The 25,707-nt window shown below is 45.4% G+C and overlaps 1 protein-coding gene across 1 annotated transcript in view; it reads left to right on the forward strand.

Moving 5' to 3' along the window:
• Nucleotides 1-24,113, forward strand: part of MLXIPL (MLX interacting protein like) — an 800,126-nt gene extending 776,013 nt beyond the window's left edge. The window contains exon 17 of the mRNA XM_069614794.1: nucleotides 19,247-24,113. Coding sequence (XP_069470895.1) covers nucleotides 19,247-19,368 — 122 coding nt within the window. The 3' untranslated portion in view covers nucleotides 19,369-24,113. The remainder of the gene's footprint in view (nucleotides 1-19,246) is intronic.
• The last annotated feature ends 1,594 nt before the right edge of the window (nucleotides 24,114-25,707 follow it).

Here is a 25,707-nt window from a genome sequence, read left to right on the forward strand (position 1 = left end):
TGCAGTAGATCCATCTTTCGACTAATTAGTTCCTTTGTAGTTTATTTTGGAAATACAAAGGGACACATTGGTAGGAAGAACTCAACGGCTACTCTTCGAGTTCTTCTACCAGGCCTCCTGATCACGAGTTGGACTAACTTGACATAGGCTTTCTAGCTCTTCTGCACGGTGCAGGAAGAATTAGGTCTTCTGTGGTAGTTCAGTTCCCATGTAGGGATAGAAAAAAATAGAAAAGGGGAGTTAAAGTAGGCAATGTTAACAGCAGAGGATAGAATCAGGAATAACAAAACAGTTCTGGGAGACTAATGGAAAGGTTTGCTTACCATTTAAAATTACTTCCACTCTTTGGAATGGATGAATGGTGCACGAGTTGCGCAGGCAGGATTCTGATGCATGCGTTGTGTGTAGTTGTGTGTAGTTGTAGTGCAGTGTGATGCACGAGTTGCGTATAGTAGCAGTGCAGGATGATGCACGAGTTGCGTAGGAAGCAGCGCTGCACGTGAAAGGCACTTGTCAAAGGCAAGAACGGGAATGAGTCTGCAATCAGAATGAACAAATAGCTTTCATTGAATTCTGTTCCGCGAAAGTGTTTCCGTTCGCTTATACCAATATGCGGAGTAGAATTAATCTCGTAAGGAACACATCTCTGAACATGTCCGAGATTAGTTTGGAATGGATATAGGCAGCATGCGACTAGCGCGTCGGACTGCAGGGTGTGGTGAGAGCTGCGAGGCAATGGCTGTATGCTGAAAGAACTCTGTGGTGGAATGCCGAGTGTTTCAGAGACAGCGCAGCAAATGGCCCTATGGAATATAGAGCAGGGCGAGAAAGGCACAAGGGACGTGGGAAGGGAGAGGCAGGAAAGAAGAAAGCGCCCTTACTCGGACAAGACTTCTGGTAGCTTTAAAGCAGTCATGAAAGCAGTTGCATTCGAAGTAATGCAAAGTCTGATGGGAAAGGAGTGGATTGAAGGGAGGAGAATAGCAGTCATTTTGGAAACAAATAGACCAGAGGATTTGAATAGAAAGAATGGACCTGTGAGCTCCCATGTTGGAAAGGGAAAGAAAGGATTTCATATGAGTAATTTCCATTTTTTCCACAGGGAATATCAACGCATGACAGTATGTCCCCCTTGTGAGGGATAGGGACCAGGTTTCCAAGGATGTATCTATTGAAACGTCTAATAAATGCTGGGGCATGTACGTTCCCAAGTACGATCGCATGGAGCATATCCCTTCCAGTCGATGAGATACTGAAATCGCCCTCTGTAGTAGCGAGAATCACAAATCCCTGCGACTTCGTGTTCCAGACCGGATACAGTGTCAATCGGTGGTGGCGAGGTATTTGTTTTCCTGCCAAAATGATCCAGGACGTGGGGTTTCAACTGGGAGATATGAAACACTGGATGTATTCTGGTCCAGGATTTCAGGAGGTTTATCTGATATGCCACTGACCAATAACTGCCAAAATGGGAAAGGGGCCAAAGTATTGTGGGGATAATTTGGAGGGTACCAAATAGTGAGGTTGAAATTTGGAGGCAAACCATACTTTGTCACTGATATGTAATACAGGTTCTGCTGTTCTTTTCTTGTCTGCTTGTTTCTTTTGTAGTTCTTTGGAATGGGTAAGAGCGGAGAGGGCTTCAGTATGTCCTTTTTGGATGGAATCCATCAAGGTGTCAACCGTAGGACTTGGGGAGTAGGAAGGAGTAACAGTGGGTATGCTGGAAGGATGATCACCAGAAGTGCAAAAAAAAGGAGAATTGTTGATGAAACTGTGATGGAAATTATTATAAGCAAATTCAGCCATGGGCAATAGATCCTTCCAATTGTCCAGAAGAGCTGACACAAAACAATGTAAATATTGCTCTAGGGTTTGGTTTCATCTTTCTGTTTGCCCATTGGTTTGTGGATAAAACCCAGAACTCAATGCGCGTTGTATGCCTAAGGTTTTGCATACCAGAATCGGGAAGTATATTGAGAACCGTGGTCTAAAATAATAGTATCAGGGAGGCCATGGTTGGAAAAAATTGATAGTAGGAAAAACGTTGCCATTTGTGCAGCGGTTGGTATCTTGCGATAGCTACAAAATGTGCTCATTTTGTAAATGAATCAACAGTGACCATGATGGATGTATAGCCATGAGAGCGTGGAAGATCAATAATGAAGTCGGTGGAGATTTGTTGCCAGGGTTTGGTAGGAATGGGTGGTTGAACCAGTAATCCGTAGGGGTGTTGGCGTGAGGTTTTGGTTTGACTGCAGACAGTACAGGAGGTCACATAGTTGTGGACATCTTGAGAGATTTCTGGCCACCAGAAATGTTTGTTGATCAATAGAAGGGTTGCTTTGACTCCTCTATGACCTGCTATGACTATGTCATGATTCATACGAAGAGTCTTTTTTTCTCAGTTCCGCTGTGGGACGATACAATTGGTTGTTGTGAAAATATAGTCCGTTTTCTGACGATAATCTGAGTATTTCTTTATCTTTAGCAATTTCAGTGTCCAAGGTGGAGGTAGCCTTTCTGAGAATTGTTAAATAATCGGTCACCAGAAATATGAAAGTGGAGTCAGGAAACATTTTTTCTTTGATAAAGATAGTTTTATGGTTGATAGGTTTCCGAGATAGGGTGTTGGCCATAATACTGGAACAAGGGTAAAATGAATCCAGTAAAATTAAAAGAAATGTGCCCATCGGGCCTTTCTACTGTTTTGTATCTCAGTGTGTTGTAGGACTCTCAAATTGTGGTGGTCGGTCCTGACTTCAATAGGCTATTGGGCTCCAACCAGGAAGTGTCTCCATTCTTGGAAGGCCCTTTTTATGGCCAGCAACTCTTTTTCTAAAACAGTGTAGATTACCCCGGAGCTGGTCAGTGTTTTGGAAAGATATGCTATAGGGTATTCTGTCCCTTTTTTATCGGCTTGCTTGTGTACGGCTCCTAGAGCATTGTTTGATGCATCCGATTCAACTATAAAACGTTGATTCTGATTGAGCAGTCTTAATATAGGAGCAGTGGTAAATGCCTCCTTTAAAGAGCAAAATGCTCTTTGAGTTTCATTCGTCCACAGAAACCTTTGTCCTTTCTTGAGGAGTTTGGTTATTGGAAGAATAGTATGTGAGAATTGGGGTATAAATCTTCAGAAAAAGTTAGAAAAACCCAAGAAACTCTGGATTTCTTTTACTGGTTGAGGGATGGCCAGTCTAGAACCGCTTGCACCTTGGTGGGATCCATTTGAGTACCTCGGGCCAATAGTATGTATCCTAAGTAAGGGATCAGTGGCTGGTGGAATACACATTTTTCCAGTTTGGCAAATAGATGGTGTTTTAATCTACGAAGTGCCTAACGTACATGGAGAATATGATCAAGGAGGTTTTTGAAAATATTAAAATGTCGTCTATGTACACAACTGAGTGTAGGAGGAGATCCGAAAACACATGGTCCATAAATCTTTGGAAGACTGCTGGGGCATTTGTGAGACCGAAGGGCATTCATTAACTGATATTCGAAATGTCTGAATGGGATTCTAAAGGCAGTCTTCCATTCGTCTCCATGATGAATGCGAATGAGATGGTATGCTCTTCTTAAGTCTAGTTTAGTGAAAACAGTGGCTCCTTTAATGTCTTCTAAGATGTCGGGAATTAGGGGCATTGGATACTTGTCTGGAACAGATACTTTGTTTAATCCTCTGAAATTGATACAAGGTCTTAATTCTGTGGTATTTTTCTTAAGGATAAAAAATAAGGAAGCTCCAGCTGGTGAATGATGTTCAGTGATGAGTCCATTTCAGAGATTGCTTTCTAAGTATTCTTGAAGCACAGTCTTTTCGGTTTGGGACAATATGTACATCTGACCAAACGGGGTAGGTTTGTCGGGGATAAGATCAATGTCACAATCATCTTGCCAATGGGGAGGTAGTTCTTTGAATTCCAGATCAGAAAATATTTCTCTGTAGTCTTTGTAATTATGAGGCAATATAACCACCAAATCTATCGGTTTTGCATCTGAGTTACTTGAAATGGTAGAGATCAGCATATGAAGAGCGACCGATCCTTCCGAAAGACGATGGGAGATGCAATGTTCCGAACCTAAAAAAAAAAGAACCTGCAGTCCAATTAATAAAGGGATAATGGAGTCTGAGCCACGGTAGTCCTAATATGATAGGATAATTTGCTGATTTTATAAGATCAAATGTGATGTTTTTTTGATGGGTCATAATGACCATATGCAATGGTATGGTTTCCTCCTTGATTAATCCTGATGATAATGGAGTCCTGTCTACTCCTTCCACCGGAACAAATGTAGAGCGGGATCAACGAGGGATCTTGTATTCGTTAGCCCATTGGTCGTCAAGGAAATGTCCTCCGGCTCCACAATCGATCAAAGCAGGAATGTTTTTGAGTATTTGATTGTTATATTTTAAGGAAATTCTGAGTACTACCATTTGGGTAGCGGAAGGGGAACTCAACATTCCTTCCCGGACCATAGTTCCCTTTATGACTGGGAGGTTGTATTTCCCAAACGTCTGGGATGGACTAAGGGACAGTCCTTCGGTTCATGTTCCTTGGGTGCACAGCACATACATAGGCCTAGGTTGCGAAGTCTAGGTCTTTCTTCGGAGGTTAAGGGCCCTTGCGCTGCTCCAATTTACATGGGTTTTTCGTCTTTGGGGGATTTAGGATTAAATCGGGAATTCTCTGAGAGATGAGGAACTTGTGTTCTTCTTTTCTCCGCATGACGTTCATATAAACGATAATCAAGTTGTAGAACTGTGGTAATCATTTCAGCAAGGTTTCCTGGCAAGGCATTTGAGAGACTTCTTCGTCTTTTAACTCTTCATTGAGTCCTCGTCTGAGCAAACTGATTAACGCGTCATCAGACCATGCAGTTTGATGGGCCATTTGTTTGAATTGAGTGATGAAGGATAATGTTTCCATTGATCCTTGTCTGAAATCTAAGATATGTTCTTGTGCAGATATGATGACCTCTCATCTACCAAACATAGCACGAATGCTATTGGTAAATCCTGGATAGGAATCCAAAATGGGGTTATTAGTGGTTACTAACGGGGTGGCCCAAGCTAGGGCAGCTCCAGCATGGTTACAAATCATGTGCCCCACTCTGGAACGATCTGTGGGAAAGTAGGCAGGTTTAAGCGCAAACTGAACCACACAGGAATCTAAGAATTCTCATAGTTTTTTTGGGTTGCCATCCATTGCTCCTGGAGGTACATCAAATTGTGGTGTAGTGGGAGCTACCAATTGTCTAAGAACAGCGTTTTCTACTTTGAGGTTTTGCATTTCTGTGGTGAGATTTTGCATCCCAACCCTCAGTTGTTGTACCTGTTGTTCCATTTTATATAGGCGTTACTTTCTGGTATGACTGTATTAAAACAGTATTGGTGTTTAACATTCAACTTTGGGTTGGTTCACTGAACCCTTACCTGATGGAAGGTAGGTACAACGAGAAGTGATGGGGAGCTTTTCTAGCTCCACCCCTGGTACTGAGATGTGGAGACAGTGGAAAGGGTAAAGCCATGGAAACCCCCCTGGGGAAGAAAACCTGTTAAAGAGGCAGAAGTAAGGAGCTCCGAGGTGAATATCCAGAAGGATATTAGTGGGTCTTCAAGGATAGGCTTTCTAGCTCTTCTGCGCAGTGCAGGAAGAATTAGGTCTTCTGTGGTAGTTCAGTTCCCAGTATAGTTCCCATGTAGGGATAGAAAAGAATACAAAAGGGGAGTTCAATTAGGCAATGTTAACAGAAGAGGATAGAATCAGGAATAACAAAACAGTTCAGGGAGACTTTAGGAAAGGTTTGCTTGCCATTTAAAATGACTCCTGCTCTTTGGAATGGATGAATGGTCCACGAGTTGCGCAGACAGGATTCTGATGCACGTGTTGCATGTAGTTGTAGTGCAGTGTGATGCACGAATTGCATATAGTAGCAGTGCTGAATGATGCACGAGTTGAGTAGGAAGCAGCGTTGCACGTGGAAGGCACTTGTCAAAGGCAAGAACGGGAATGAGTCTTGCCGGTATGTTTCTGATGCAGATAGTCCTCTGCAATCAGAACGAAGAAATAGCTTTCTTTGAATTCTGTTCCGCGAAAGTGTTTCCGTTTGCTTATACCAATATGCAGAGTAGAATTAATCTTGTAAGCAACACGTCTCTCAATGTGTCGGAGATTAGTTTAGATTGGATATAGGCAGCATGCGACTAGCGCGGCGGACTGCAGGGTGCGGTTAGGGCCGCAAGGCAATGGCCGAATGCTGAAAGAACTCTGTGGCGTAATGCTGAGTGTTTCAGAGACAGCGCGGCGAATGCCGAATGACACAACAGTGGAATATAGAGCAGGGAGAGAAAGGCACAAGGGAAGTGGGAAGGGAGAGGTAGGAAAGAAGAAAGAAAGAGCACTAACTCAGAAAAGGCTTCTAGTAGCTTGAAAGCAGTCGTATTCGAAGTAACACAAAGTCTGATCGGAAAGGAGCGGATTTAAGGGAGGAGAATAACGGCCATTTTGGAAACAACTAGATCTGAGGAGTTGAATAGAAAGAATGGACTTGTGAGCTCCAATGTTGGAAAGGGAAAGAAAGGATTTCAGATGTGTAATTTCAATTATTTCCACAGGGAATATCGACGCATGACCAATCGGCTCCGTTCTCAGCTTTTTTTTTACTATACCCTTTACCCTTATTTTACCCCTCCCCCCTTTTTTTTTTTTTTACCATACTCTGTTTGCCCATCTATCACTGCACAGCTCTAGGAAGCTCTAGGCGGGAAAGTTGTGTCCCTGGCAAATGCCAAGCGCTCACTTCAGGGTTACATAAACTTGGAAAATTAAATGGCAGACTTTACAGGAAGAAGCCTAGGCCCACAGAGAGAAATGTGGGTGGCATGGCTTGAAACAACAAAACACCAAGGGACGCTCCTCAGGAACAAACTCATGCCAGTCACAAGTCCAGGGACTGCACTTGGCACAACTGCAACCCATTATCCTGGCACCAGCCCCCAGGTCGGGTTGGGAGAGTGTAAGCATAGAGAACAAGCAGGTAGGGTGGGAGTTTGGAGTGAGTAGAGAATAGGAGAATGAGCATGGAGTTGGAGGAGAGCAGTGGAGGTGACTTGGGAGCAGGGTGGAGGAGGGGAAGAACATCAGAAAAAGGTGCAGGAGAGAGATGCTCCAGAGTATGGGAAGAGAGCTTCCCATGCGGATGGGAAGAGAGAGCTGCCCATGAGGTTGGGAGTAGAGAGCTGCCCATGAGGTTGGGAAGAAAGAGCTGCCCCAGAGGTTGGCAAGAGAGTGATGCCCAAGAGGTTAGGAAAAAAGCTGCCCCCCAGAGGTTGGGGAGAGTGACAGCCGAATGTTGGGTAGAGGTGGAACCCTGAGCGTAGGGATTAAAAGACCTGACAATTTAGCGAGAGAAAAGCTACAAGGATCATTAAAGGAGAAGGTCAGGAAAGAAGCCTAGACAGTTGGCAACAGAGGTACAGTTCTTCCAATACACCCTACAACTGAAGTGAGTGTGGGAGGATGTACAAGCACCCTCTGGAATTTCAAGGAGGTGTCAGGAGTTAAGCACAAGGAAGGATTTAGTTGGTAAAGGAAAGTAGAGATCTCTCAGGACAGGACCCTGACAGGCAACTGGGGTAGGGTAGCCAGCAGGCAAGGTTAGGAAGTAATCAGCAAGCCTGGGAAGGAGCAAGGGAAATATCACCTTCCAAAACAACAGGCAACCTACTAAAGCAGAGCAGAGACTGGCAACACTGCTTGCGAAAACCCTATTGTTCCTGCCACTGGTCATACTGATCCGGCAAGTAGTATGGAGTGGCCGGTTGAGCCCCTTCTGATCTGGATTCAGTAAAGAATAAAACACCAGGAGAACGGGTGAGAAGGAATGATCAAGTCAATTCACCTTAGAATGTGAAAAACACCTACCCCATTGATTGCTGGGCCAAAGGACCCAGACATTAAGACTGTTTGTTTCTAAAGTGAGTGATTTATCTGCTTGTTTCAACATAAGGAGAAGCCCTCCATGCATGCTTCCACCTCAAGAAGAACACCTCCTGTTCTGTGCCTTATCTGAGCTCTTTTCGTTTATTGATTATGAATAAAGCCCCTTTAAAATCTCATCTTAATGTATGCATCTTAATGAATCGAGCTGAGCTTCATGACATTTGTTCTAAGTGGGATCAATTGGAACTGCCATAGAAGTTCAACCACACCCTACTGTGAAGATGGTTAGGGTTACTGAAAGAGCCCAGCTCCACAGCCTTAGGCTTTGCAGGCTTTGATCGGTATAGTGTGGACCCCAGAGATCCTGTATTGCTTCCAGGCTAAGGGTCTAGCTTTCCCATGGGGTTTATGGCTCTGCTACAATCCAGTCTCATGGAAGTGTCCAGACTTGCATAGATTAGAAATCCAAGAGGTCAGACTGTCCCCTAAAAGCTGTGGTCCAGCTCCCCCCCTTGGAGTATATGCTAAGGTGTTCACTACACCTGAAAGAAGGGAAGCAATTTCATTGCAACCAAGCAGCAGCATGAATAAAGATACACATGTGCAGGCCCCAACACACAGACCTTCCCAGTGGAGAACCTACTAAATTATAAAAGGAACATCCCAACACGGGGGAGGTGTGGGCGTTTGCAGAAGGAGGTTGTGGTAGGGTTTGCAGCAAGTTGGTGACTCAGGAAGGAGGCTGTGGAAGGATTTTAGCAATAGACAGGAAACACTGGAGACAAATGTTGGAGAAGAGGCCGAGGAGGAGGTTCAGAGCCAGGGAAGACCTCAAGAGGAGGTTTGGAACCAAGAGAAAACACAAAGGGATAGTGAGACAGTAGCTACTGAGCACATGGAGGAATGACAGGGTATGGTAAGCCCAAAGTGAGGGAAGGGGTGAGACACTGCTCAGTAAGTGTTAAAGACTGTTATTAATGGTATTGCAATAGGCAGCTTGGTAAGCAATATATGTATGAGTTGTGCTATTTAAGTTCTTAGGCTTGTCGTGCTATTTTAAAAATGTTTTGGGTAATTATTTATTCCTTTAAGTATGAGAGTGTGGTATTTTTATATGAGACTGGTGATATCCTTTTTGTGGAACTTTCATTGTAAACTAAAACATAGAGAAATAAAAAAGGGGTTAAGCCCAAAGTTGGAGGAGAATCAAGCTTATGGCATGGAGTGGAGGATATTCAGGATCGGAGGATAAATAGAGACATTGTGCAGAAGGTAGAAATCAGGACCATATGAAAGGCTAGTGGTAAGATCCTCCTAAATTCCTGTATAGAAAGCAACAGACAAACCCACTTGGCTCTGTCGTAAAGTGAAAGAGAATGTCCACCATCAACTTGTGGTGGAGTCCCAGCAACATCAACAGGACCTGAAAGGAGATGTGAGGTGGTTCTATCCTGACTTCGAGCAGAGCAAATTGGAGGACTATCAGAGAGTAGTGGAGACAGAGTGATAGGGTGGTGCCCATAATCTTGTGAACCTTTTAAGAAGACCTTTGAGATTATGAACCAATTGATTTTATTGTTGATCTAGATCTTTGGGACTGCAAAAGTGTACCCTCTAGAGATAGAGAGAACAAGTACTGTGTTCAATTAGATTCCAACAGAGTAAGGAAAGAGGAACCATTGTGACCATTCCAAAGAAGACATATTTTTGTTGGTGCTGTTCATCATTTCTGAAGAAACATTTTGACAGATATTTAGGAAAAGGCAGGGGAGGCCAATCTGAGAAGGTTTTAAGCGAGCAGAGTTTAGGTTTGGGTTCTGCCCAGGTCAATGAATGACTTTTTTGTCTGTACACCAATAGTTCAAAATATGAACAAAGATCATTAAGCTGTACACCAGTCTTGGTCCTACCGGTTAATCCATGTCCATGCTATGACATCTGGTGTCAGAAGTGGGGTCAACAGACTTAGCCATAGTAAGTCAACCCGGTAATTATCCTAAGAGAACAACTGGCCTCCAGAATGTATGATATGATAGGTTATTTATAACGCGCTTAATACCCAGAGATTTCTAAGCGTGGACCCGGGGATCGAACCTGTGGTGCTCCGTGTCGTCTTGCTTGCAAAGTGAGCACGTTGCCCCTGAGCTATCCTCCCGAGAAAATGGCCAACCCTGGGCTGTGTACACCTTTTGATAACATGTAATTCCATCCTGGAGTGGTTTTCTAGGGTTTCCTCCAAGGCTGCTGCGGTTTGTCACACATCAGCCAACCCATCATTGAAAATGACTTGCGAATAACCCTATCCAAAGAAAGTCCCGATAGGAATTAGACATTGATCTCCTGGAAAGACTTTGGGCAGAGATCACAAAAAAATTATCGCTGTAAAACCCCAGCAGATGTCAAGCCCTCTAATGGAGAGTTCAGGCAAACTTTCGATTGACTAGTCATCCATCAGACCATTGTCTGTTGCTCCATTACCACAATATGACACAACCTAAGAAGAAGCCATATAACCATTTGATTGCCTGGTGGATGGGAAGAAGACCTTCTATCCTGTGCCTGCATTGGTTCCTTTTTGTTTGCTGGATATATGTAAAGCCCCTTAAACACCTAATTTAGGTTTCGAAGGGATTGTGTCCTCCGACGTTTTCCTTATCTTTGATAGATCATCTCCCAGCTTGCTGGCCTCGGAACATTTTTTTCAGTAGATGGCGCTGTGCGTCGACGTCCCTCGAGCCGATGTCCCTCGACGGCCTCCGTATCGGCGCCGACGTCACCACGCGTATAAATAGACTCGCGCAGCATCCGTTGCTCAGTTCTTCAGTCAAATATATCGATATATTCCTCGTGAATACCGACTCGTACTCGGTGGCTTCCTCACCCGAACCGACGACTCTACGGTCCGGCTTCAAAAAAATGTCGAGACTGTGGAAAGAAAATGTCGTTGACGGATCCTCACAGGACCTGTTTGTGGTGCCTGGGAATCGAGCACCATTGTTCGGAGTGCGAGGACTGCATGTCCATGACGGCGAAAGCCTTGAAAGAGCGTAAGGGGAAGCTCGAGAGAGGTAGGGCAGTTAAAACGTCTTCGAAAGTTTCCTCGGCAGAGTCGAGACATTCCTCTCCTCGCTATCATAAAAGACATTCTCGTTCTAGATCTCGAAGCAGTTCCTATCACTCTTCGAGATCTAAGCATTCAAAAAAGAGACGTCGAAGATCCCCCTTTCTCGTCTTCATCTTCTTGCGTTTCCCCAAAAAGGGTCTCCTGTCCCACAAAACATAGCTCTCAGGCTGAGTGGGAGGAATTTAGGAAAAAGATGCTAAGCGTCTTCGAGAAAGCGGCCTCGACCCCCTCGAAGACTGCTGAGGGTGATACCCTGGGTGAAAGACCAGAAAGACCCGAAAAACAAAAAGCCGCGAGTCGCAGTACCCGGTGAAAGAAGCCACTCAAGAGCGTCACGAACCTTCGGGTAAAGGCAAAGTTGCGTCTTCGACGCTGTCGTCGAGGATCCCTTCAACACATAGATCGGCGTCGTCGATGCCGTTATCGAAGCATTCTTCGACGCACAGGTCAGTCGAGTCGACGCCGTCTTCGACGCCGACGTTGACCCCGAGAAAGGACAAACCCACGGCCACCTCACAGCCAGTGGCCATACCCAGAGCCTCGAGCACGAGAATGTCGTCGACAACCTTGAGTAGAATCCCGAAACTCTAGAGTTCATCGAGGCCTCTACCACCTTTCCCGACGGCTTTGAAGCCTTTAACGTCTGCGTCGACAACGTCGACATTTTCCCAGCCAATCATGACAAATCTGGCTCCTTCTGCTCTGGAAATGGGATTTATACCATTTTCAAGACCTGACCACTCCAGGGTCTTATCTTCTATTTATGAAGAAGGGGAGGATTCAGATCAGGAAAGGCCTTTTGAGTTGCAGGGATCTGCAACTCCTGCACCAGAGGAATTTACCTGAGAGGAAGGTAGGTTGAAAGACCTCCATGAAACCCTACAGGAAGCAAGTGGGTTGGACACTTCCCCAGAAGTGGAATTTGCCACACCAGACCCAGGGGAACATGCTGAAACCCCTTATAGAACCTTGATGGCAAGGATAATAGAGTTTATGGGATGGTCCACACCCTCACTTGCTTTTCAGCAAGACGACCTCACAGACATCTTGGTCAAAGGTCCATAGGAGGATCCTGTAGTGCCATTTCATGCGGCATTACAAAGGAGAATATTGGCAAACTGGGAAACACCTGAGGTTATCCCAGCAGTTAACAAGATACTATCAGCTAAATATCGGGTGTCTTCTGCTGACCCTGAATATTTATCCAGGAGAGTCTGGTTGTTCAGGCAGCTACTTCAGCAGGTAGTAAATCGGCTTACCCTACTGTTCCAAAGGACAGGGATGATAAGAGATATGACTCTATGGCCAGAAAAGTATTTTCCGCATGTAGCATGGCGTTGAAATCCATCAATGCTACTGGTACGCTTGCAGGGTTCAGCCACACACTTTGGGAGTGTGCTTCATCAGCGGCTGACTGCCTCCCAGAGGGAGAAGAAAGGGAAGCGTTTCTCAACATCATTAAGGATGGTAAGGACGCAATGTGCGAATCCCTTCAGACTGGCATCGATTCTGCTGACAGTATCAGCAGGGCCATGGCGGCAAGTACAACAACCAGGAGATTTGCTTGGTTGCGAAAGCCTGGTTTTGCTCCAGATGTGCAAAGCAGACTCTTGAATATGCCCTTTGACGGCTCTTCTTTGTTTGGTAAGAAGGCGGACGACAGTTTAGAAAAACTACAAACATCAAAGGCAGCAGCGAAATCCTTAGGAGCTGCAATCCGTCAGACACCATATCGCCCCTCAGAAACCTCTTGGAGAGGTAATTCCTTTCGCTTCTATTACGCATTCGGAAAGGGCAGAGGACAGCCGGTTCAAAGGGGTCAGAAGAAATTCACCCGAGGTGGACGGGGTAAAAACACAAAAGCCGCAGCAGCAGCAGGTGCCTCCTTACCCTCTGCATCTGCATCAGCCGCCTCCAAACCGCTCTGAGGACTCTCTTCACAAAACACCAGTAGGGGGCAGGTTAACTCAACATCTGACAGAATGGCAGGCTATTACGTCAGATGCTTGGGCATTGGAGACAGTTGCCCAAGGTTACTACCTGCCTTTTCTACGCATCCCTCAGAGTCATCCACCGGGGAACAGCTTTCTGAGAGTTCCAGATCCGCTCCTCTTGCAGGAAATTGTAGACCTGCTAGAGAAAGGTGGCATAGAATCGGTACCTGTAGCGGAGAGGAACAAGGGCTGGTACTCCCCCCTACTTTCTCATCCCGAAGAAAGACGGAGGACTGAGACCTATCTTGGATTTACGAGAATTGAACAAGTTCCTCAGGAAGGACAAGTTCAAGATGGTAACTCTCTCTCAGATCCTTCAGGCCCTCCAGCTCCAGGACTGGCTGGCATCTCTGGACCTCCAGGATGCTTATTTCCATGTGCCAATCCATCTCAAACACAGGAAATACCTGAGGTTCGCAATTGGTGGCTCTCATTATCAATTTCGAGTTCTGCCATTTGGGCTGACCTCCGCCACCAGGGTCTTCACCAAGCTAATGTCGGTAGTGGCGGCAAGTCTAAGGAGGGAAGGGACCCACGTCTACCCCTACCTGGACGATTGGCTGATCAGAGCTGTATCTTCAGAACAAGCTCAGATCCAGCTAGATTATGTCTGCCACTTCCTTCACAAACTGGGCTTCTCCCTCAATTTAAAGAAGTCACAGATGATACCATCACAGAGACTCCCTCCAGTTCATTGGAGCGATTCTGGACACTTCCCTGGGAAAAGCCTCGCCACCAGAGGTGAGGGCTCAAGATATTCTGCAGATGGTCACCAAGTTTCAAAATGCCCAATGTCTCCCAGCCTTCGACTTTTCGAGGTTGCTAGGCCTCGTGGCATCCTGCATCTTCCTTGTGCCAGAGGCTCGCCTAAGAATGAGATCTCTTCAGTGGGCACTGAGGACTCAGTGGTCGCAATTCTCAGGGAGAATGACAGACCTCCTTCAGATTCCGGACAAGGTGGCTCGAGGCCTTCAGTGGTGGGCCTGCCAGAAAAACATCTTGAAGGGGGAACTGTTTTGGCAACCAAGGCCAGAGATAACAGTCGTCACAGATGCCTCACTCACGGGGTGGGGAGTCCATACCAACGACTTGACCATCAGCGGTCGTTGGTCTCTGGTCTCTGTTAGAGCTGAGAGCAATCAGACTAGCGCTGAAAGCTTTTCTGCCATCTGTACAGGGGAAAAATGTCCTGATAATGACGGATAACACAGTGGCCATGCACTACCTCAACAAAAGAGGAGGCGTAGGATCACTACCACGTGCAGAGAGGCAATGCAGCTCTGGTTTTGGGCAATCTAGGAAGGAATCTCTCTATCGGCATTCCACCTTGCCGGAGAGAAGAACTTGACGGCGGACGCTCTGAGCAGGCAGGGCACAGCCTCCCACGAGTGGGAACTAGCTCAGGAAGTCCTTCAGGAGATCTTTGCCCTTTGGGGAACCCCTCAAGTGGATCTTTTTGCCACCAGTACCAACAGAAAGTGCGATCTGTTTTGTTCAAGGAAATGTCCCCCAAGAGGAGCTCTAGGGGACGCGTTCGTAGTGGACTGGGAGTTTCCACTCCTGTACCATTTCCACCAGTCCCTGTCATTTCTCAAATGATCAGGAGGTTGAGAAGATTCCGGAGAACCATGATCTTAATTGCCCCAGACTGGGCCAGGAGAACGTGGTACCCGGACCTTCTGGACATCTCCATCTGCCCTTCAATTCGTCTCTTCCACTAAAGGAGAATCTTCTCTCACAGAAGAGGTCAGGTTCTCCATCCAGACATCAGAACCCTCAACCTTCACGCCTGGCTTCTGAAAGGTTGAGATACAAGGATTGGGACCTCCCTGATGACATCATGGAAGTGTTGCTTTCGGCCAGAAGGCCAGCAACAAAGTCTTTATACTGCTGCTGTTGGAACAAGTTTTGCAGCTGGTGTAGAGAAGAGAATATCGACCCCTTTTCATGTGGTACACCAAAGGTGTTATCCTTTCTACTCTACTTGGCAAATTCAGGCCTTCAAGTAGGCACTATCAAGGGCTATCTCGCAGCGCTATCGATCTTCAAGCGCACTGCGGAGGAACCTTCGTATTTCAAATTACTCTTAGTAATACAATTTCTAAAGGGATTAACTAATGTCTACCCTCCAAAACCTTTCCAGGTTCCTTTATGGGACTTAAATTTAGTCTTAAATTTCCTGATGGGTACTCCTTTCGAACCACTCCACTCTTGTTCGCTAAGATTTCTCACCCTTAAAACTGTCTTATTAGTGGCGTTAACATCTGCTAGAAGGATGAGCGAATTACAAGCTCTAGCTTGTAAACCCCTCATAGAATTTTTCATGAAGACAAGGTTGTCCTACAGGTGAAGCCTAATTTCCTCCCAAAGGTGGTTTCTGAATTCCACATCACTCTGAAAATTACTTTACCTTCATTCTATCCGCCTCCCCATCCGGGGAAAGAGGAAGAAAGGCTACATAGGCTGGACCCAAGGCAGGCTTTAAGCTTTTACATCAGCAGACTTGCTAGGATTAGGCAAGCAGACCAACTGTTCATGAGTTACTCAGGGCACAAGTTGGGACTACCGATAACAAAACAAACCATTTCCAGATGGATTATTTTGGCCATCCTGGAATGTTACAAACTGACAGGGAAAGAGCCTTCTCAAAATCTTAGGGCACATTCAATCAGGGGTATCGCTGCCTCCTCGGTCCTCCAAAGAGGGGTTCCGGTTCGAGACATATGTGCGGCTGCCACATGGTCGTCCGCACATACCTTCACAAGATTTTACAACCTGGATTCCTCCTCCAGTCAAGAGACTAGGTTTGGCAAAGCCGTATTACATTCTGTTCATTCCTAAAAGGAAACATGGCGTTTTACTCCCACCTCCAATTGCACACCACTGCTATGGGAGTCTATCAAAGATAAGGAATACGTCGGAGGACACAATCCCTTCGAAGGACAAGTTACTTCTTACCTTGTAACGTTCTTTCGATGGGATGTTCCTCCGACGTATTCCTCATCGCCCCTTCCATCCATCCCCGCAGTAATACTTCCCTTGTGGTTGCAGCTTACGCTCCTTCAAGGTCAATGACCAATTCATGTAAAACAACTGTTAACGACAAAACGTAACTGAGCAACGGACGCTGCGCAAGTCTATTTATACGCGTGGTGACGTTGGCGCCGATACGGAGGCCGTCGAGGGACGACAGCTCGAGGGACGTCGACGCGCAGCGCCCTCTACTGAAAAGAAAAATCCAAGGCCAGCAAGCTGGGAGATGATCTATCAAAGATAAGGAATACGTCGGAGAAACATCCCATCGAAATAACGTTACAAGGTAAGAAGTAACTTGTTCATCTCATTGATTCCCACTATGCTTCATGGTACACACCACTCGATCTTCTCTTCCTAGCTTCCTTTTTCCTATAGTGGTTAGCCTTGTGCTAAATCTGCATTGCTCTGCCTTTCCTCTGCCAGTGCTTGAACACCCCTTGGCCTGGTGCCTACTCTCTATCCCCCACTTCCTGTGCCTGCTTTGTCTGCCCTCCAGCTCTCCTACTTTGCCTGTTATACACATGCTCCCTACCATTTGAACTCATCGTAATGTTCCGAACGACAGCTCATGCAGCAGCAACCACATGCTCTCACTATCCATCCACACAACTCTTCCATCTACCAACCATGTGTACATGCCATCTGTGCACAGATACATGCTCCTTATTAATCACTAGACAGTCATCATCCAATCCGTTCTTCATCTATCCACACACAAACACCATCTTCCCATTCACTCTTTTTCTCTCTATCCCTCCCTCTCTTTAAAACACACAAACCCACTAGCCATCCAATAAGATAGTTTAGGGAGTTAAGCACTTGCTGCACTGATCTATTGCCACACTGTAGGTCACTTGTTTGTAATCCCAGAAGGGCTGACTCAACCGTAAATCGTTCCCATGTTAATACCATTGAATTGTTGGATATTAACACCTTTCAAAGTATTATATTGTATTGTATTCTTTATTTATGTAGAGTTTATACACAGGAAAGTGTTTCAAAGCGCTCAAGGAGGGTGGGGACATGGGGAAAACAACAGTCGCTTAGAGCCCTTGAAGTTCTGAGACGATAATAGTCTGCACAGGTAGAGTAAATGCGTAAAATACATATAACAGTTGAGCCTGACAGCGATTCTGCAGTTTTACCAGTGCGATTTAGGGGAGAAGACAAGGGAGAACAGACAGACTATCTTCAGACACATTGCATTTGGATCATGCAAGTGCATAGACGGAACAGGGAGGGGGGGTCCAAGTACACCCAGTCGACTGAGACTGGGGTAAGTGCAGAGAGAGCCACTCTCTAGGGTTATCTCTTAATGCAGTGAAGGTGGGTGGGTGTAGGGCCCTGAGGCAAGTGCAAGAGAGGACTGGCGGTGGTGCCCGAGACCGGTGAGACTCTGAGCTGACCAGGCGGCCAGTCAGAAAGCTGTAAGCAAGAGGAGGGAGAGATGGAGAGAAAAGAGCACCAGGTTAGCAGGGTAGAGGGAGAGCAAAGGAAGAGGAGAAGAGGAAGGTCTTGAGGAGTTCCGGAACTTAAGAAGGTCAGACTCAAGACAGAGGGTGGCAAGGAGGCTATTCCAGAGGGAGGCACCTGCTGATGATAAGATCTCCCTTCAAATCTCTGTTTGGAGAACCGGCTCACTCGCAGAAGGTTGGAGGTAGATGAGGGGAGGGCTCGTGAGGGACAGTATTTAGGTAGGCAGCATTGCAGGTAGGCAGGTCCCAGGCCCCAGAAAGCCTTGTGAACAATGCAGAGGGTCTTGAACTTGATCCTCGCAGCCACGGGGACCAGTGAAGGTATTTCAGCACCGCAGAGATACAGTCCTTGGGTTTAAGGCCAAAGATAAGTCTTGCGGTTCTGTTCTGGATGAGTTGCAGAGGGTGCAAGGCAGAAGAAGGGAGGTTGAGGAAGAGGCTGTTGTAATAGTGCAGCCTAGAGAGAACTGCGGCTCTGGAGACAGCCGCTGGGGCAAAGTGCGAAAAGTTAGAGTACCTCAAGGCAGGTGTCGCTGATAGTCAGACTTTTTAGAGATGTCAGAGATGTAAGAGGAGAAGGAGTGCGTGGAGTCGAAGATGACCCCAAGGTTTTTTGCCTCGCCGGTGGGTGCGGGTGCAGGGCCAAGGGAGGCCAGCCAGAATGAAAGTGGGAAAGCAGGAGCAGAGGTCCCAATGCAAACGATTTCAATCTTACTGGCATTGAGGCAGAGGGTGTTTGCAGCACACCATGATGGAATAACGGACAGTCCGATATGCGCGAGGAGGAGGCGGCTGAGGGTAGCTTGACAGATAGTTACGTGTCATTCACGTAACACTGGAAGTTAGAGGTGAAAGTAGCAATTACTTGTGCCAAGGCAGCCATATAGACGTTGAAGATCCAGGGGGAGAGGTTATATCCCTGGGGAATACCACAAGCTGAGAGAGCAATAGTCGAAAGAAAGGCTCCGAGTTCAACCTGCGATGGGCAGTCGTAAGAAAGGAGATTAACCACACCAGAGCCTGACCCAGGGTGTCAAAGAGATGTGCAATCAGGATGATGTGGTTAACCGTGTCAAACACAGGAGAGGTCAAGGAGAATGAGGACAGAGGGAGTGTTAGTGTCAAGGTTTGAGAGCAAGTTCTTCCAAACAGCAGAAAGTGAGTTAATGTCTTGTTATTTATACCCAAACCACCCACACAGTGACCCCAAGACTTACCCCTCATCCCTCTCGCAACAGATCCATTCACAAAATTGCAATTCCAAACACCTATCATTCACTCTTACACTTTCTAACTCATCCACTCAACCAAATAAAAGCTCATCCGTCAGTAAACACGTTTACTTATAAAAATCCAACCTATTGCTTTTGTCAATTCGTGTTTGTGTTGGGATATATGCCTGCCTTCGCTTGACTCTTTTTTGGTTGTCACTTTGATATTGCATGTGGTGTGACACACTCTTAATCCATTGATTGAATGATCATATCTGCCGTTTAATTAAGGGTAGTCACTGAACTGCACCTAAAGTAGAGCACTAAGAGGTGGCTTTGTCTGTTCTTATTTTTCGTCTAGACTAGAGTAAAACGATGATGCTAAATAATGCAGCCAAGTGTGTAGTTATCTAAAATGATACACATGTTGACGTAACTCCAGTTTTCTTTTTTTCAGCTGTTCTGAGCTCTCTTCGCCAACTCAGCACCTCAACCTCCATCCTGTCCGACCCCTCTCTCATGCCAGAGCAGGCTACTCAGGCTGTAACCAGAGGGAACTCCAGTGATAGCTACTCATAGTCTCAGGCCAACCTTGACAGCCAGGAGCTGTAACTGTATTGATCCCATGTGGGGCTCTGTCCGTAGTGTTGCAGTCACACGGTGCACACCGCGGAGAACCAGCACAGGAAGCCCAGCTTGGATACAGTGACCTGCAGAGAAATCCAATCCTTCCCTAAGCGCAAATTGACAGCTTTCGACGGAGGAGAAATCTGTGGGTGAAATCTGGTACATTACTAGTGCCACTCAGAGGCATAAAAAACTGAAAGGGAGATCAAGCAATTCCTAATTGATTTCTCAATGCTACTGTGATCTGGTGTGCTGAAAGGTAACAGTCTACGGATGATTATCCTGAGGATGCTGTGTAGACCATTGGATGTCCTAGCCAACAAGACCATCCATATCCTTAAATGAAATCCGCAAAATCCTCTTATGAAGCATTTCGCAACTAGACTTCTCCCTACAAGACTGGCTCTATAATGATTTGTGTATCATTGTACAGAAGTGATCGCTCACGCTCCTTCAGAATTCCACACTTTGGCAAAAGGGCAGCTTGTCCCCGTCCCCCTGTTTGTCCACTACCACGGAAAGATGCCTTTGTATGTACAGGCTCCAGGAAGATTCTGTTTGTGTCTTCATTGCTGTGTTCATTGGAGGCTATGGATGTCACATCTCCTAAAAGCATGCAGTTGTCCAGTGTGTTGTGCTTTGTTTGGAAGAAAGGTCAAGCTTGCAGGTGCACTGTGCCTGGATATGTATCTAATTGAGAATCTGTACATCAGTAACAGAGTACACCAAATGAAGCATGCCTGTCCGGAAGCTAATGTGAAACCTGCAGCAACACCACTCCAATTTGCATTTGTGGTGCATTAGGTTGCAGGTGTAGCTCCTTATGGATCCAGGAGAGGGCAATAGTAATGTTGAGGAATTAAATAACCACTCAATCGTCATGCACTCTCAGCCGTTTAAAGTCATTAACATATGGTCTGTTAAGGCCATATACTCTCAGCTGTTTGCTGCTTAACTCTATTATGGCTTCAGTCGCTTGTTTGAACGCATTGTACATTGGCTTAGAGCTTAGAAAGAGGCCACTGCCTTGCAAAGTCCTGGGCAGTTTTCTTTGCTCCCATTTTGTCTTTTATTATCTACATGTATCACCCATAAATATACAATTTGAAGGTATTGTTGGATACGTGCTTTGCTGCAGTGAGCTCCAGTAGTGGGGTTCTGAATCCCATTTGCTTTCAGCTTCATTAAACTATTTCAGTTCTCGTTGCCAAACTATGCCAAGTCTAAACTCCTAGACACCCAAACCATGTGCATGCACTGTCTAATCACCTATATACCAGAGTGGCCATGCTCAAAGGGACTTGACCCATCCTGTGCCGATGGATACAGTATTTTGCATGTGTGTGGCTTTTTAAGACAAGTGGTCATTGCTAATGACTGCTAAGTCATTATAGGTAATGGCATTAGTCGCAATGCATAATTAGTGACTAAGAACCTAACAATGGGTTATTAGTGAATGGGATTGCAGTTGTCCAGCATACATGACTGGAAAGCAGATGTCCTACTATTAGTGCAGACTATAACCAGTGTTCAGTTAGCCAACATGCGTGTCTTGTTAACACAGAATCTAATAATCCGTTATCAATGATAGAATTATTACTGCACAGGCAAACAAGACAACACAACCACTATGTGACTAATGTTTGGTGCAGCTAGATTCCCTAATTAATGAAGGCAATGAAGGTACAAAGTATGCACTTGACTAAAACTCCAGCTTCTAACATTCCTCCGTTATTGAGAAATCAATATGAAGAAGATAAGTGATCCTTTAATTCTACATCATGGGATCTCTAGTAATGTTCATGAACACTGAATAGATCTGCCTATGCTTGGGATATCGAAAAACACTTTCTAATAAATAACCTGAACTCTTTTGATGTACAGCCAATTACATATTTCAGGAAGCCTATCTAGTGTTTTAAAAAAACGTTTTAAAACCATAATTAATCCCCAGGAAGCACATTAGTGCTGGTGTAAAATAATCTCATAACCTCCGCTGAAACAATGAGAACCGGAAAAACAGTGAGATTCTGATCAGTGTGCTTTCATTTATAAATGAGGGCCTAAAGCTTTGAGTCTTCTCCAGCATCCACGTTGCTCTAGAGTGGCAGAAGGACCTCCATATTATTTAGGAAGAAGTCCCTTCTCTTGTTCACCAGTCTTGTTCCTTCCCGGTGCCTCGTTGGTAGTTCCACAAGCCCTTAGTTTTGGGCTGGACGCCCCTCACTATTTTATTCCTAAAACCTCCAATACTCCACGAAACCTTTAGGGTATTATGTTCTTATTTTACAAATTTGGGGTATGATGGTGGTTCCTGAGATCACCAGACCTGATGGCTTGATGGCAGGTGAGGTCCCCCTAACCTTGCCCATGCCGAACCCATAGTGTTGGTCCATCACAAACCAGCAAATAATTGGCAAAGTCATTCATCTGGCAGTAGCTGCAAAGTCATCTTGAGCAGCACAGGTTTTTGGGCTGATCCAAGCCACGCTTCGTGCCCGGACACAAGACTGAATCAGATCTTTTGGAATTCTGGCAACAGATGGAACCGCAGTGGGTAGTCCTATTTTTACTGGACTTTCGGGGTGCCTTCGACGCAGATGACTGTTGACACCTGATGGATCAGCTGGACGAGATGGTCCGCTTGAAGAGCAGTCAGAAGAAGGATTGCATATGTTCTTGGCTGGGTAAAAATAAACAAATTAAACAGATGCTTCCATAAGGCAAGGTCATTGATTTGAAGTGGTTCCCGAAAGCTCTTCGATCTCCCCACTCCTCTTGTTCTGTGACCTCTAGCAGGGGTCATTTGGAGGCATAGGGGGTCATTACGACCCTGGCGCTAAGGGGTTAACGGCGCCATAAAAGGTTGCGGCGCCGTTAACCCCTTAGCGCCTAATTACGAGGTCCCTTTGCGGGACCCGACCTGAACGGATGGTCTGGACCAGCCATTAAAGTAGGGACCTGCAAAGGGACCTTTGAGGTAATTACGGTACTGCAATTTGCGGTACTGTAATTACCGCCTTCCCCAGTCCCATTGAGCCCTATGGGGCAAAAATGGGAATGGGGAAGGGCCAATGTTCAATGGGGAATTATCGCCCCGCCAACCTTGGAATGGGGTGGTAATTCCCTATTGAACATTGGCGGACTCGTTACAACCCCGGCAGCAACCATGGTGCTAATAGCGCCATGGGTTACCGCCAGTGTTGTAATGAGGGCCATAGTCTTAATTTTCAGATGTATGCTGTAGACATCCAGCAAGTAGTGAGGATTAAGGGCATTCACAAAGTTATTCATGATCACCTTACCGGCATCACAGCCTGGATAATGCTCAGCATGCTAGCACTGAATGGGGCAAAACAAGCTGGGATCCCATACCAATGCCATCCAGCTTTTGCAAGGCCCACTTGGCTAGCCCTACTAAAGGCCAGCTGAATCTCAAATGTTAGTAGGATCATAATTGCCATTTAAGGAGCAGGGCTCAGAGGTTAAACGTTCAACTAGATGTGGCCAAAAATATTCTTCCAAACGTAGAAACCAAGCACTGAATCTCCCTCGTCAGAGCCATCAGTTCTGTCTGGAATTAATTGTGTAAATTCTGTATATCATGGGTTGCCGAACTATGCCATCAACAGGCTTCAAAGGTGTATAAGTAGAATAAAGCTGTCGGTCATCTGGAAACCTCTCCCAAGAGATTATTACACAGCATGACTGGCTCAGCTATATTCTATACCTTTAGGTTCTAATAATGGCACATTAAACCATTTGTGGAATGAGCCACCGCTTAAGCCCAATCCACCCAGCAAGGTGCATTTTGGCAGTAATCCAAGCCATATTTTTAAATTATGTAATTAACTGACTGATTAAAAACATCTACAATTAGGAAGGTGTTAAAAACTACATTTTTCTGCAGTGTTTCTGGCATGGCTTAACCTAGTCTGACCAACTAATGCTTGCAAGGCAGTCGTCGAAATTGCTGGGAACAATTTATCTCTTGCCTGTAGTCTAGAAGAACCTTGTTAGCCTGACACCAACAATTACTAAGAGTACTCTTTACTCTCCAGACTAGCTGTTTTCATACAAACATACATATGTGACATTAACTGTGTGTGTGATGTGTACACAGGAGCATTAGGCCACATCTAAAAGGCACTACAAGCTTAATGGTACATGTATAATGGAAAAACAGTTATAGTTAGCATATCATGTGCAAGTTAAATTAGAGGCACGCTGTGTACTAGCTCCTCTTTCCTCAACTGTAGCTCCTCCTTTGAGTGTGCTTGATATAAAGAAGCTGCTTGTGGCATCTGCCCAACAGATCTGTATTTGGATCATTCCAATGAGACAGTCCATTGGGTTTCTGAGTCTAGTGGACTAAACCAGCATTTTGACACATGCTAATGCCCACTCTATGGAACCTTCTAAACATAACAGGAAAATGTAGGAGGATATTTTTTATTCAAAAGGGTGGGAAATGCATGCTACCTCTTTCCTTAAATTGTGTTGGATTTATTAACATTACCAAACTTCTGAAAAAAGATCTTGGAAATGCAGAGGAATCGGCCAGAGTGAGAGAGCGCTGATTAACTTGTTGACAGATAGGGTCTGCAATACTCGGAGCAGTGTAAGCGATGGGCAACCTGGATCCAATCCTTTACGTGTCAGAGGGTCCTAAAGTCATAATCTTAGTGTATGGGTCATTGAGTAATGAAGGAAAAAAGAGAGCTCCAGTCTTCGCCTCGAGCATGAGGTCTTGTTTGTTTCTGTTCAGTGTTTCTAAGTAGTATTGCAGAGAACTCAATACCCGAGGTGTTCCTTATATCACATAGTCACTAAAAATGATACCAGGTTTTATTGTCTTCAAGCAAGGGTCTGGCGATAGCAAAGAATTGATTCAATTTTGAGATCTGATTCCTTAATACTGTATTAAATTCTGGAAGCCACATTTCCTGCTGGATTTATATAGCCCAAATGAGGATTGTCAATTGAGCATGGACAGCACTTTAAAATAAGTCCTGCAAATAGAGATTGGTTGTAAAAATAATAATTGTTTAATTCTTTCAAGCATTTCTGCTATGTTGTTGATAAAGGTATTGAAAAGGATGACCATAGAGTATAACCTTGTGACACTCTGCTTGTCCTTTCTTTTTCCCCAATGGGAACTCCATTTATCACCACATCTTGGGCCTTATTCCGACTTGGGTGGTAAGGGATACCGGGCACCGGTAAGGAGACCGGTGCCGGTAAACCCTTACCGCCCAATTCCGAGGACCCTTAGCGGGAGCCGCAAAGGACGTGTGGTTGGACCACATGTTCTTTACGGGTCCCGCTAAGGGACCAGGTCACTAATTACGGGCCTGCTATTAGCAGGCCCGTAATTAGCGACTTCCCCATTCCCATTGAGCCCTATTGGGGCTCAAATGGGAATGGGGAATGGTTGGTTGAATGGGGACTTACTGGGTCCGCACAGGTCGGAATGTCCCGGTAAGTCCCCATTCACCCAGACCGGACACGGACCCAGGTTTGGAGGCAGCCATGGCGCAAATAGCGCCATGGCTACCTCCAAACTCGGAATGAGGCCCCTTGTGCTCTATTTCATAGCCAGTTACTAATCCATTTCAAAGTGCTAAGCCTTCCAGCGAGACAGCACAGCTTTCCTAGAAGACGGATATTTGGAACTGTTTCAAAGATCCCTTCCTTAAGCAAGCTCTAAGTCATGTGGCGAAAGAAATCAAATTAATTGGTATGGTATATGTCAAGAGTATGAATAATACTGAAGAGAGGAGGGTCATTGTAAATTGGAGAATAGGCTTCAAGAGAGTAAGGGTGATATTTTATAAAGCTATCTGTAAAGCAAATAAACATTTCTTCTATAAACGTTTTGGGAATGCATAGAAAGAGCTCACTCTGTGATTGCGGATGTAAATGGTTAATGCCAAAAAGATGGGACCTCCTAGCAGGATGGTTAAGAACCAGGCACAGCAAAATATGAACTTGGATCACATTACGGGTGTCTCGTAAACCGTAGGAAGACAGAGGGTGCCTAGAAGTTAATATCCAGTGTCTGCATTTGTTTATGAAGTCCTGATCATCTAACAAGTCCACTGTTTTTTGGTGCTTGGTCATGTCAAAGTGCTCCCGACATTCCTTGCTACTGAAGTTCTCTGAGGACTAATCCTCTCATGGATTGCTATGAAATGTTTCTTGGGCCTCCTCCATACTTGCTTGGTGTCCTTCTTATGGTTGCAATAACACATGCAGTTTCAATGAGTATACACCTCAACATGGCCCCCA

This window comes from Ambystoma mexicanum, chromosome 9 (assembly GCF_040938575.1).
Source record: "Ambystoma mexicanum isolate Mex_15411 chromosome 9, UKY_AmexF1_1, whole genome shotgun sequence".
Taxonomy (NCBI): Eukaryota; Metazoa; Chordata; class Amphibia; order Caudata; family Ambystomatidae; genus Ambystoma; species Ambystoma mexicanum.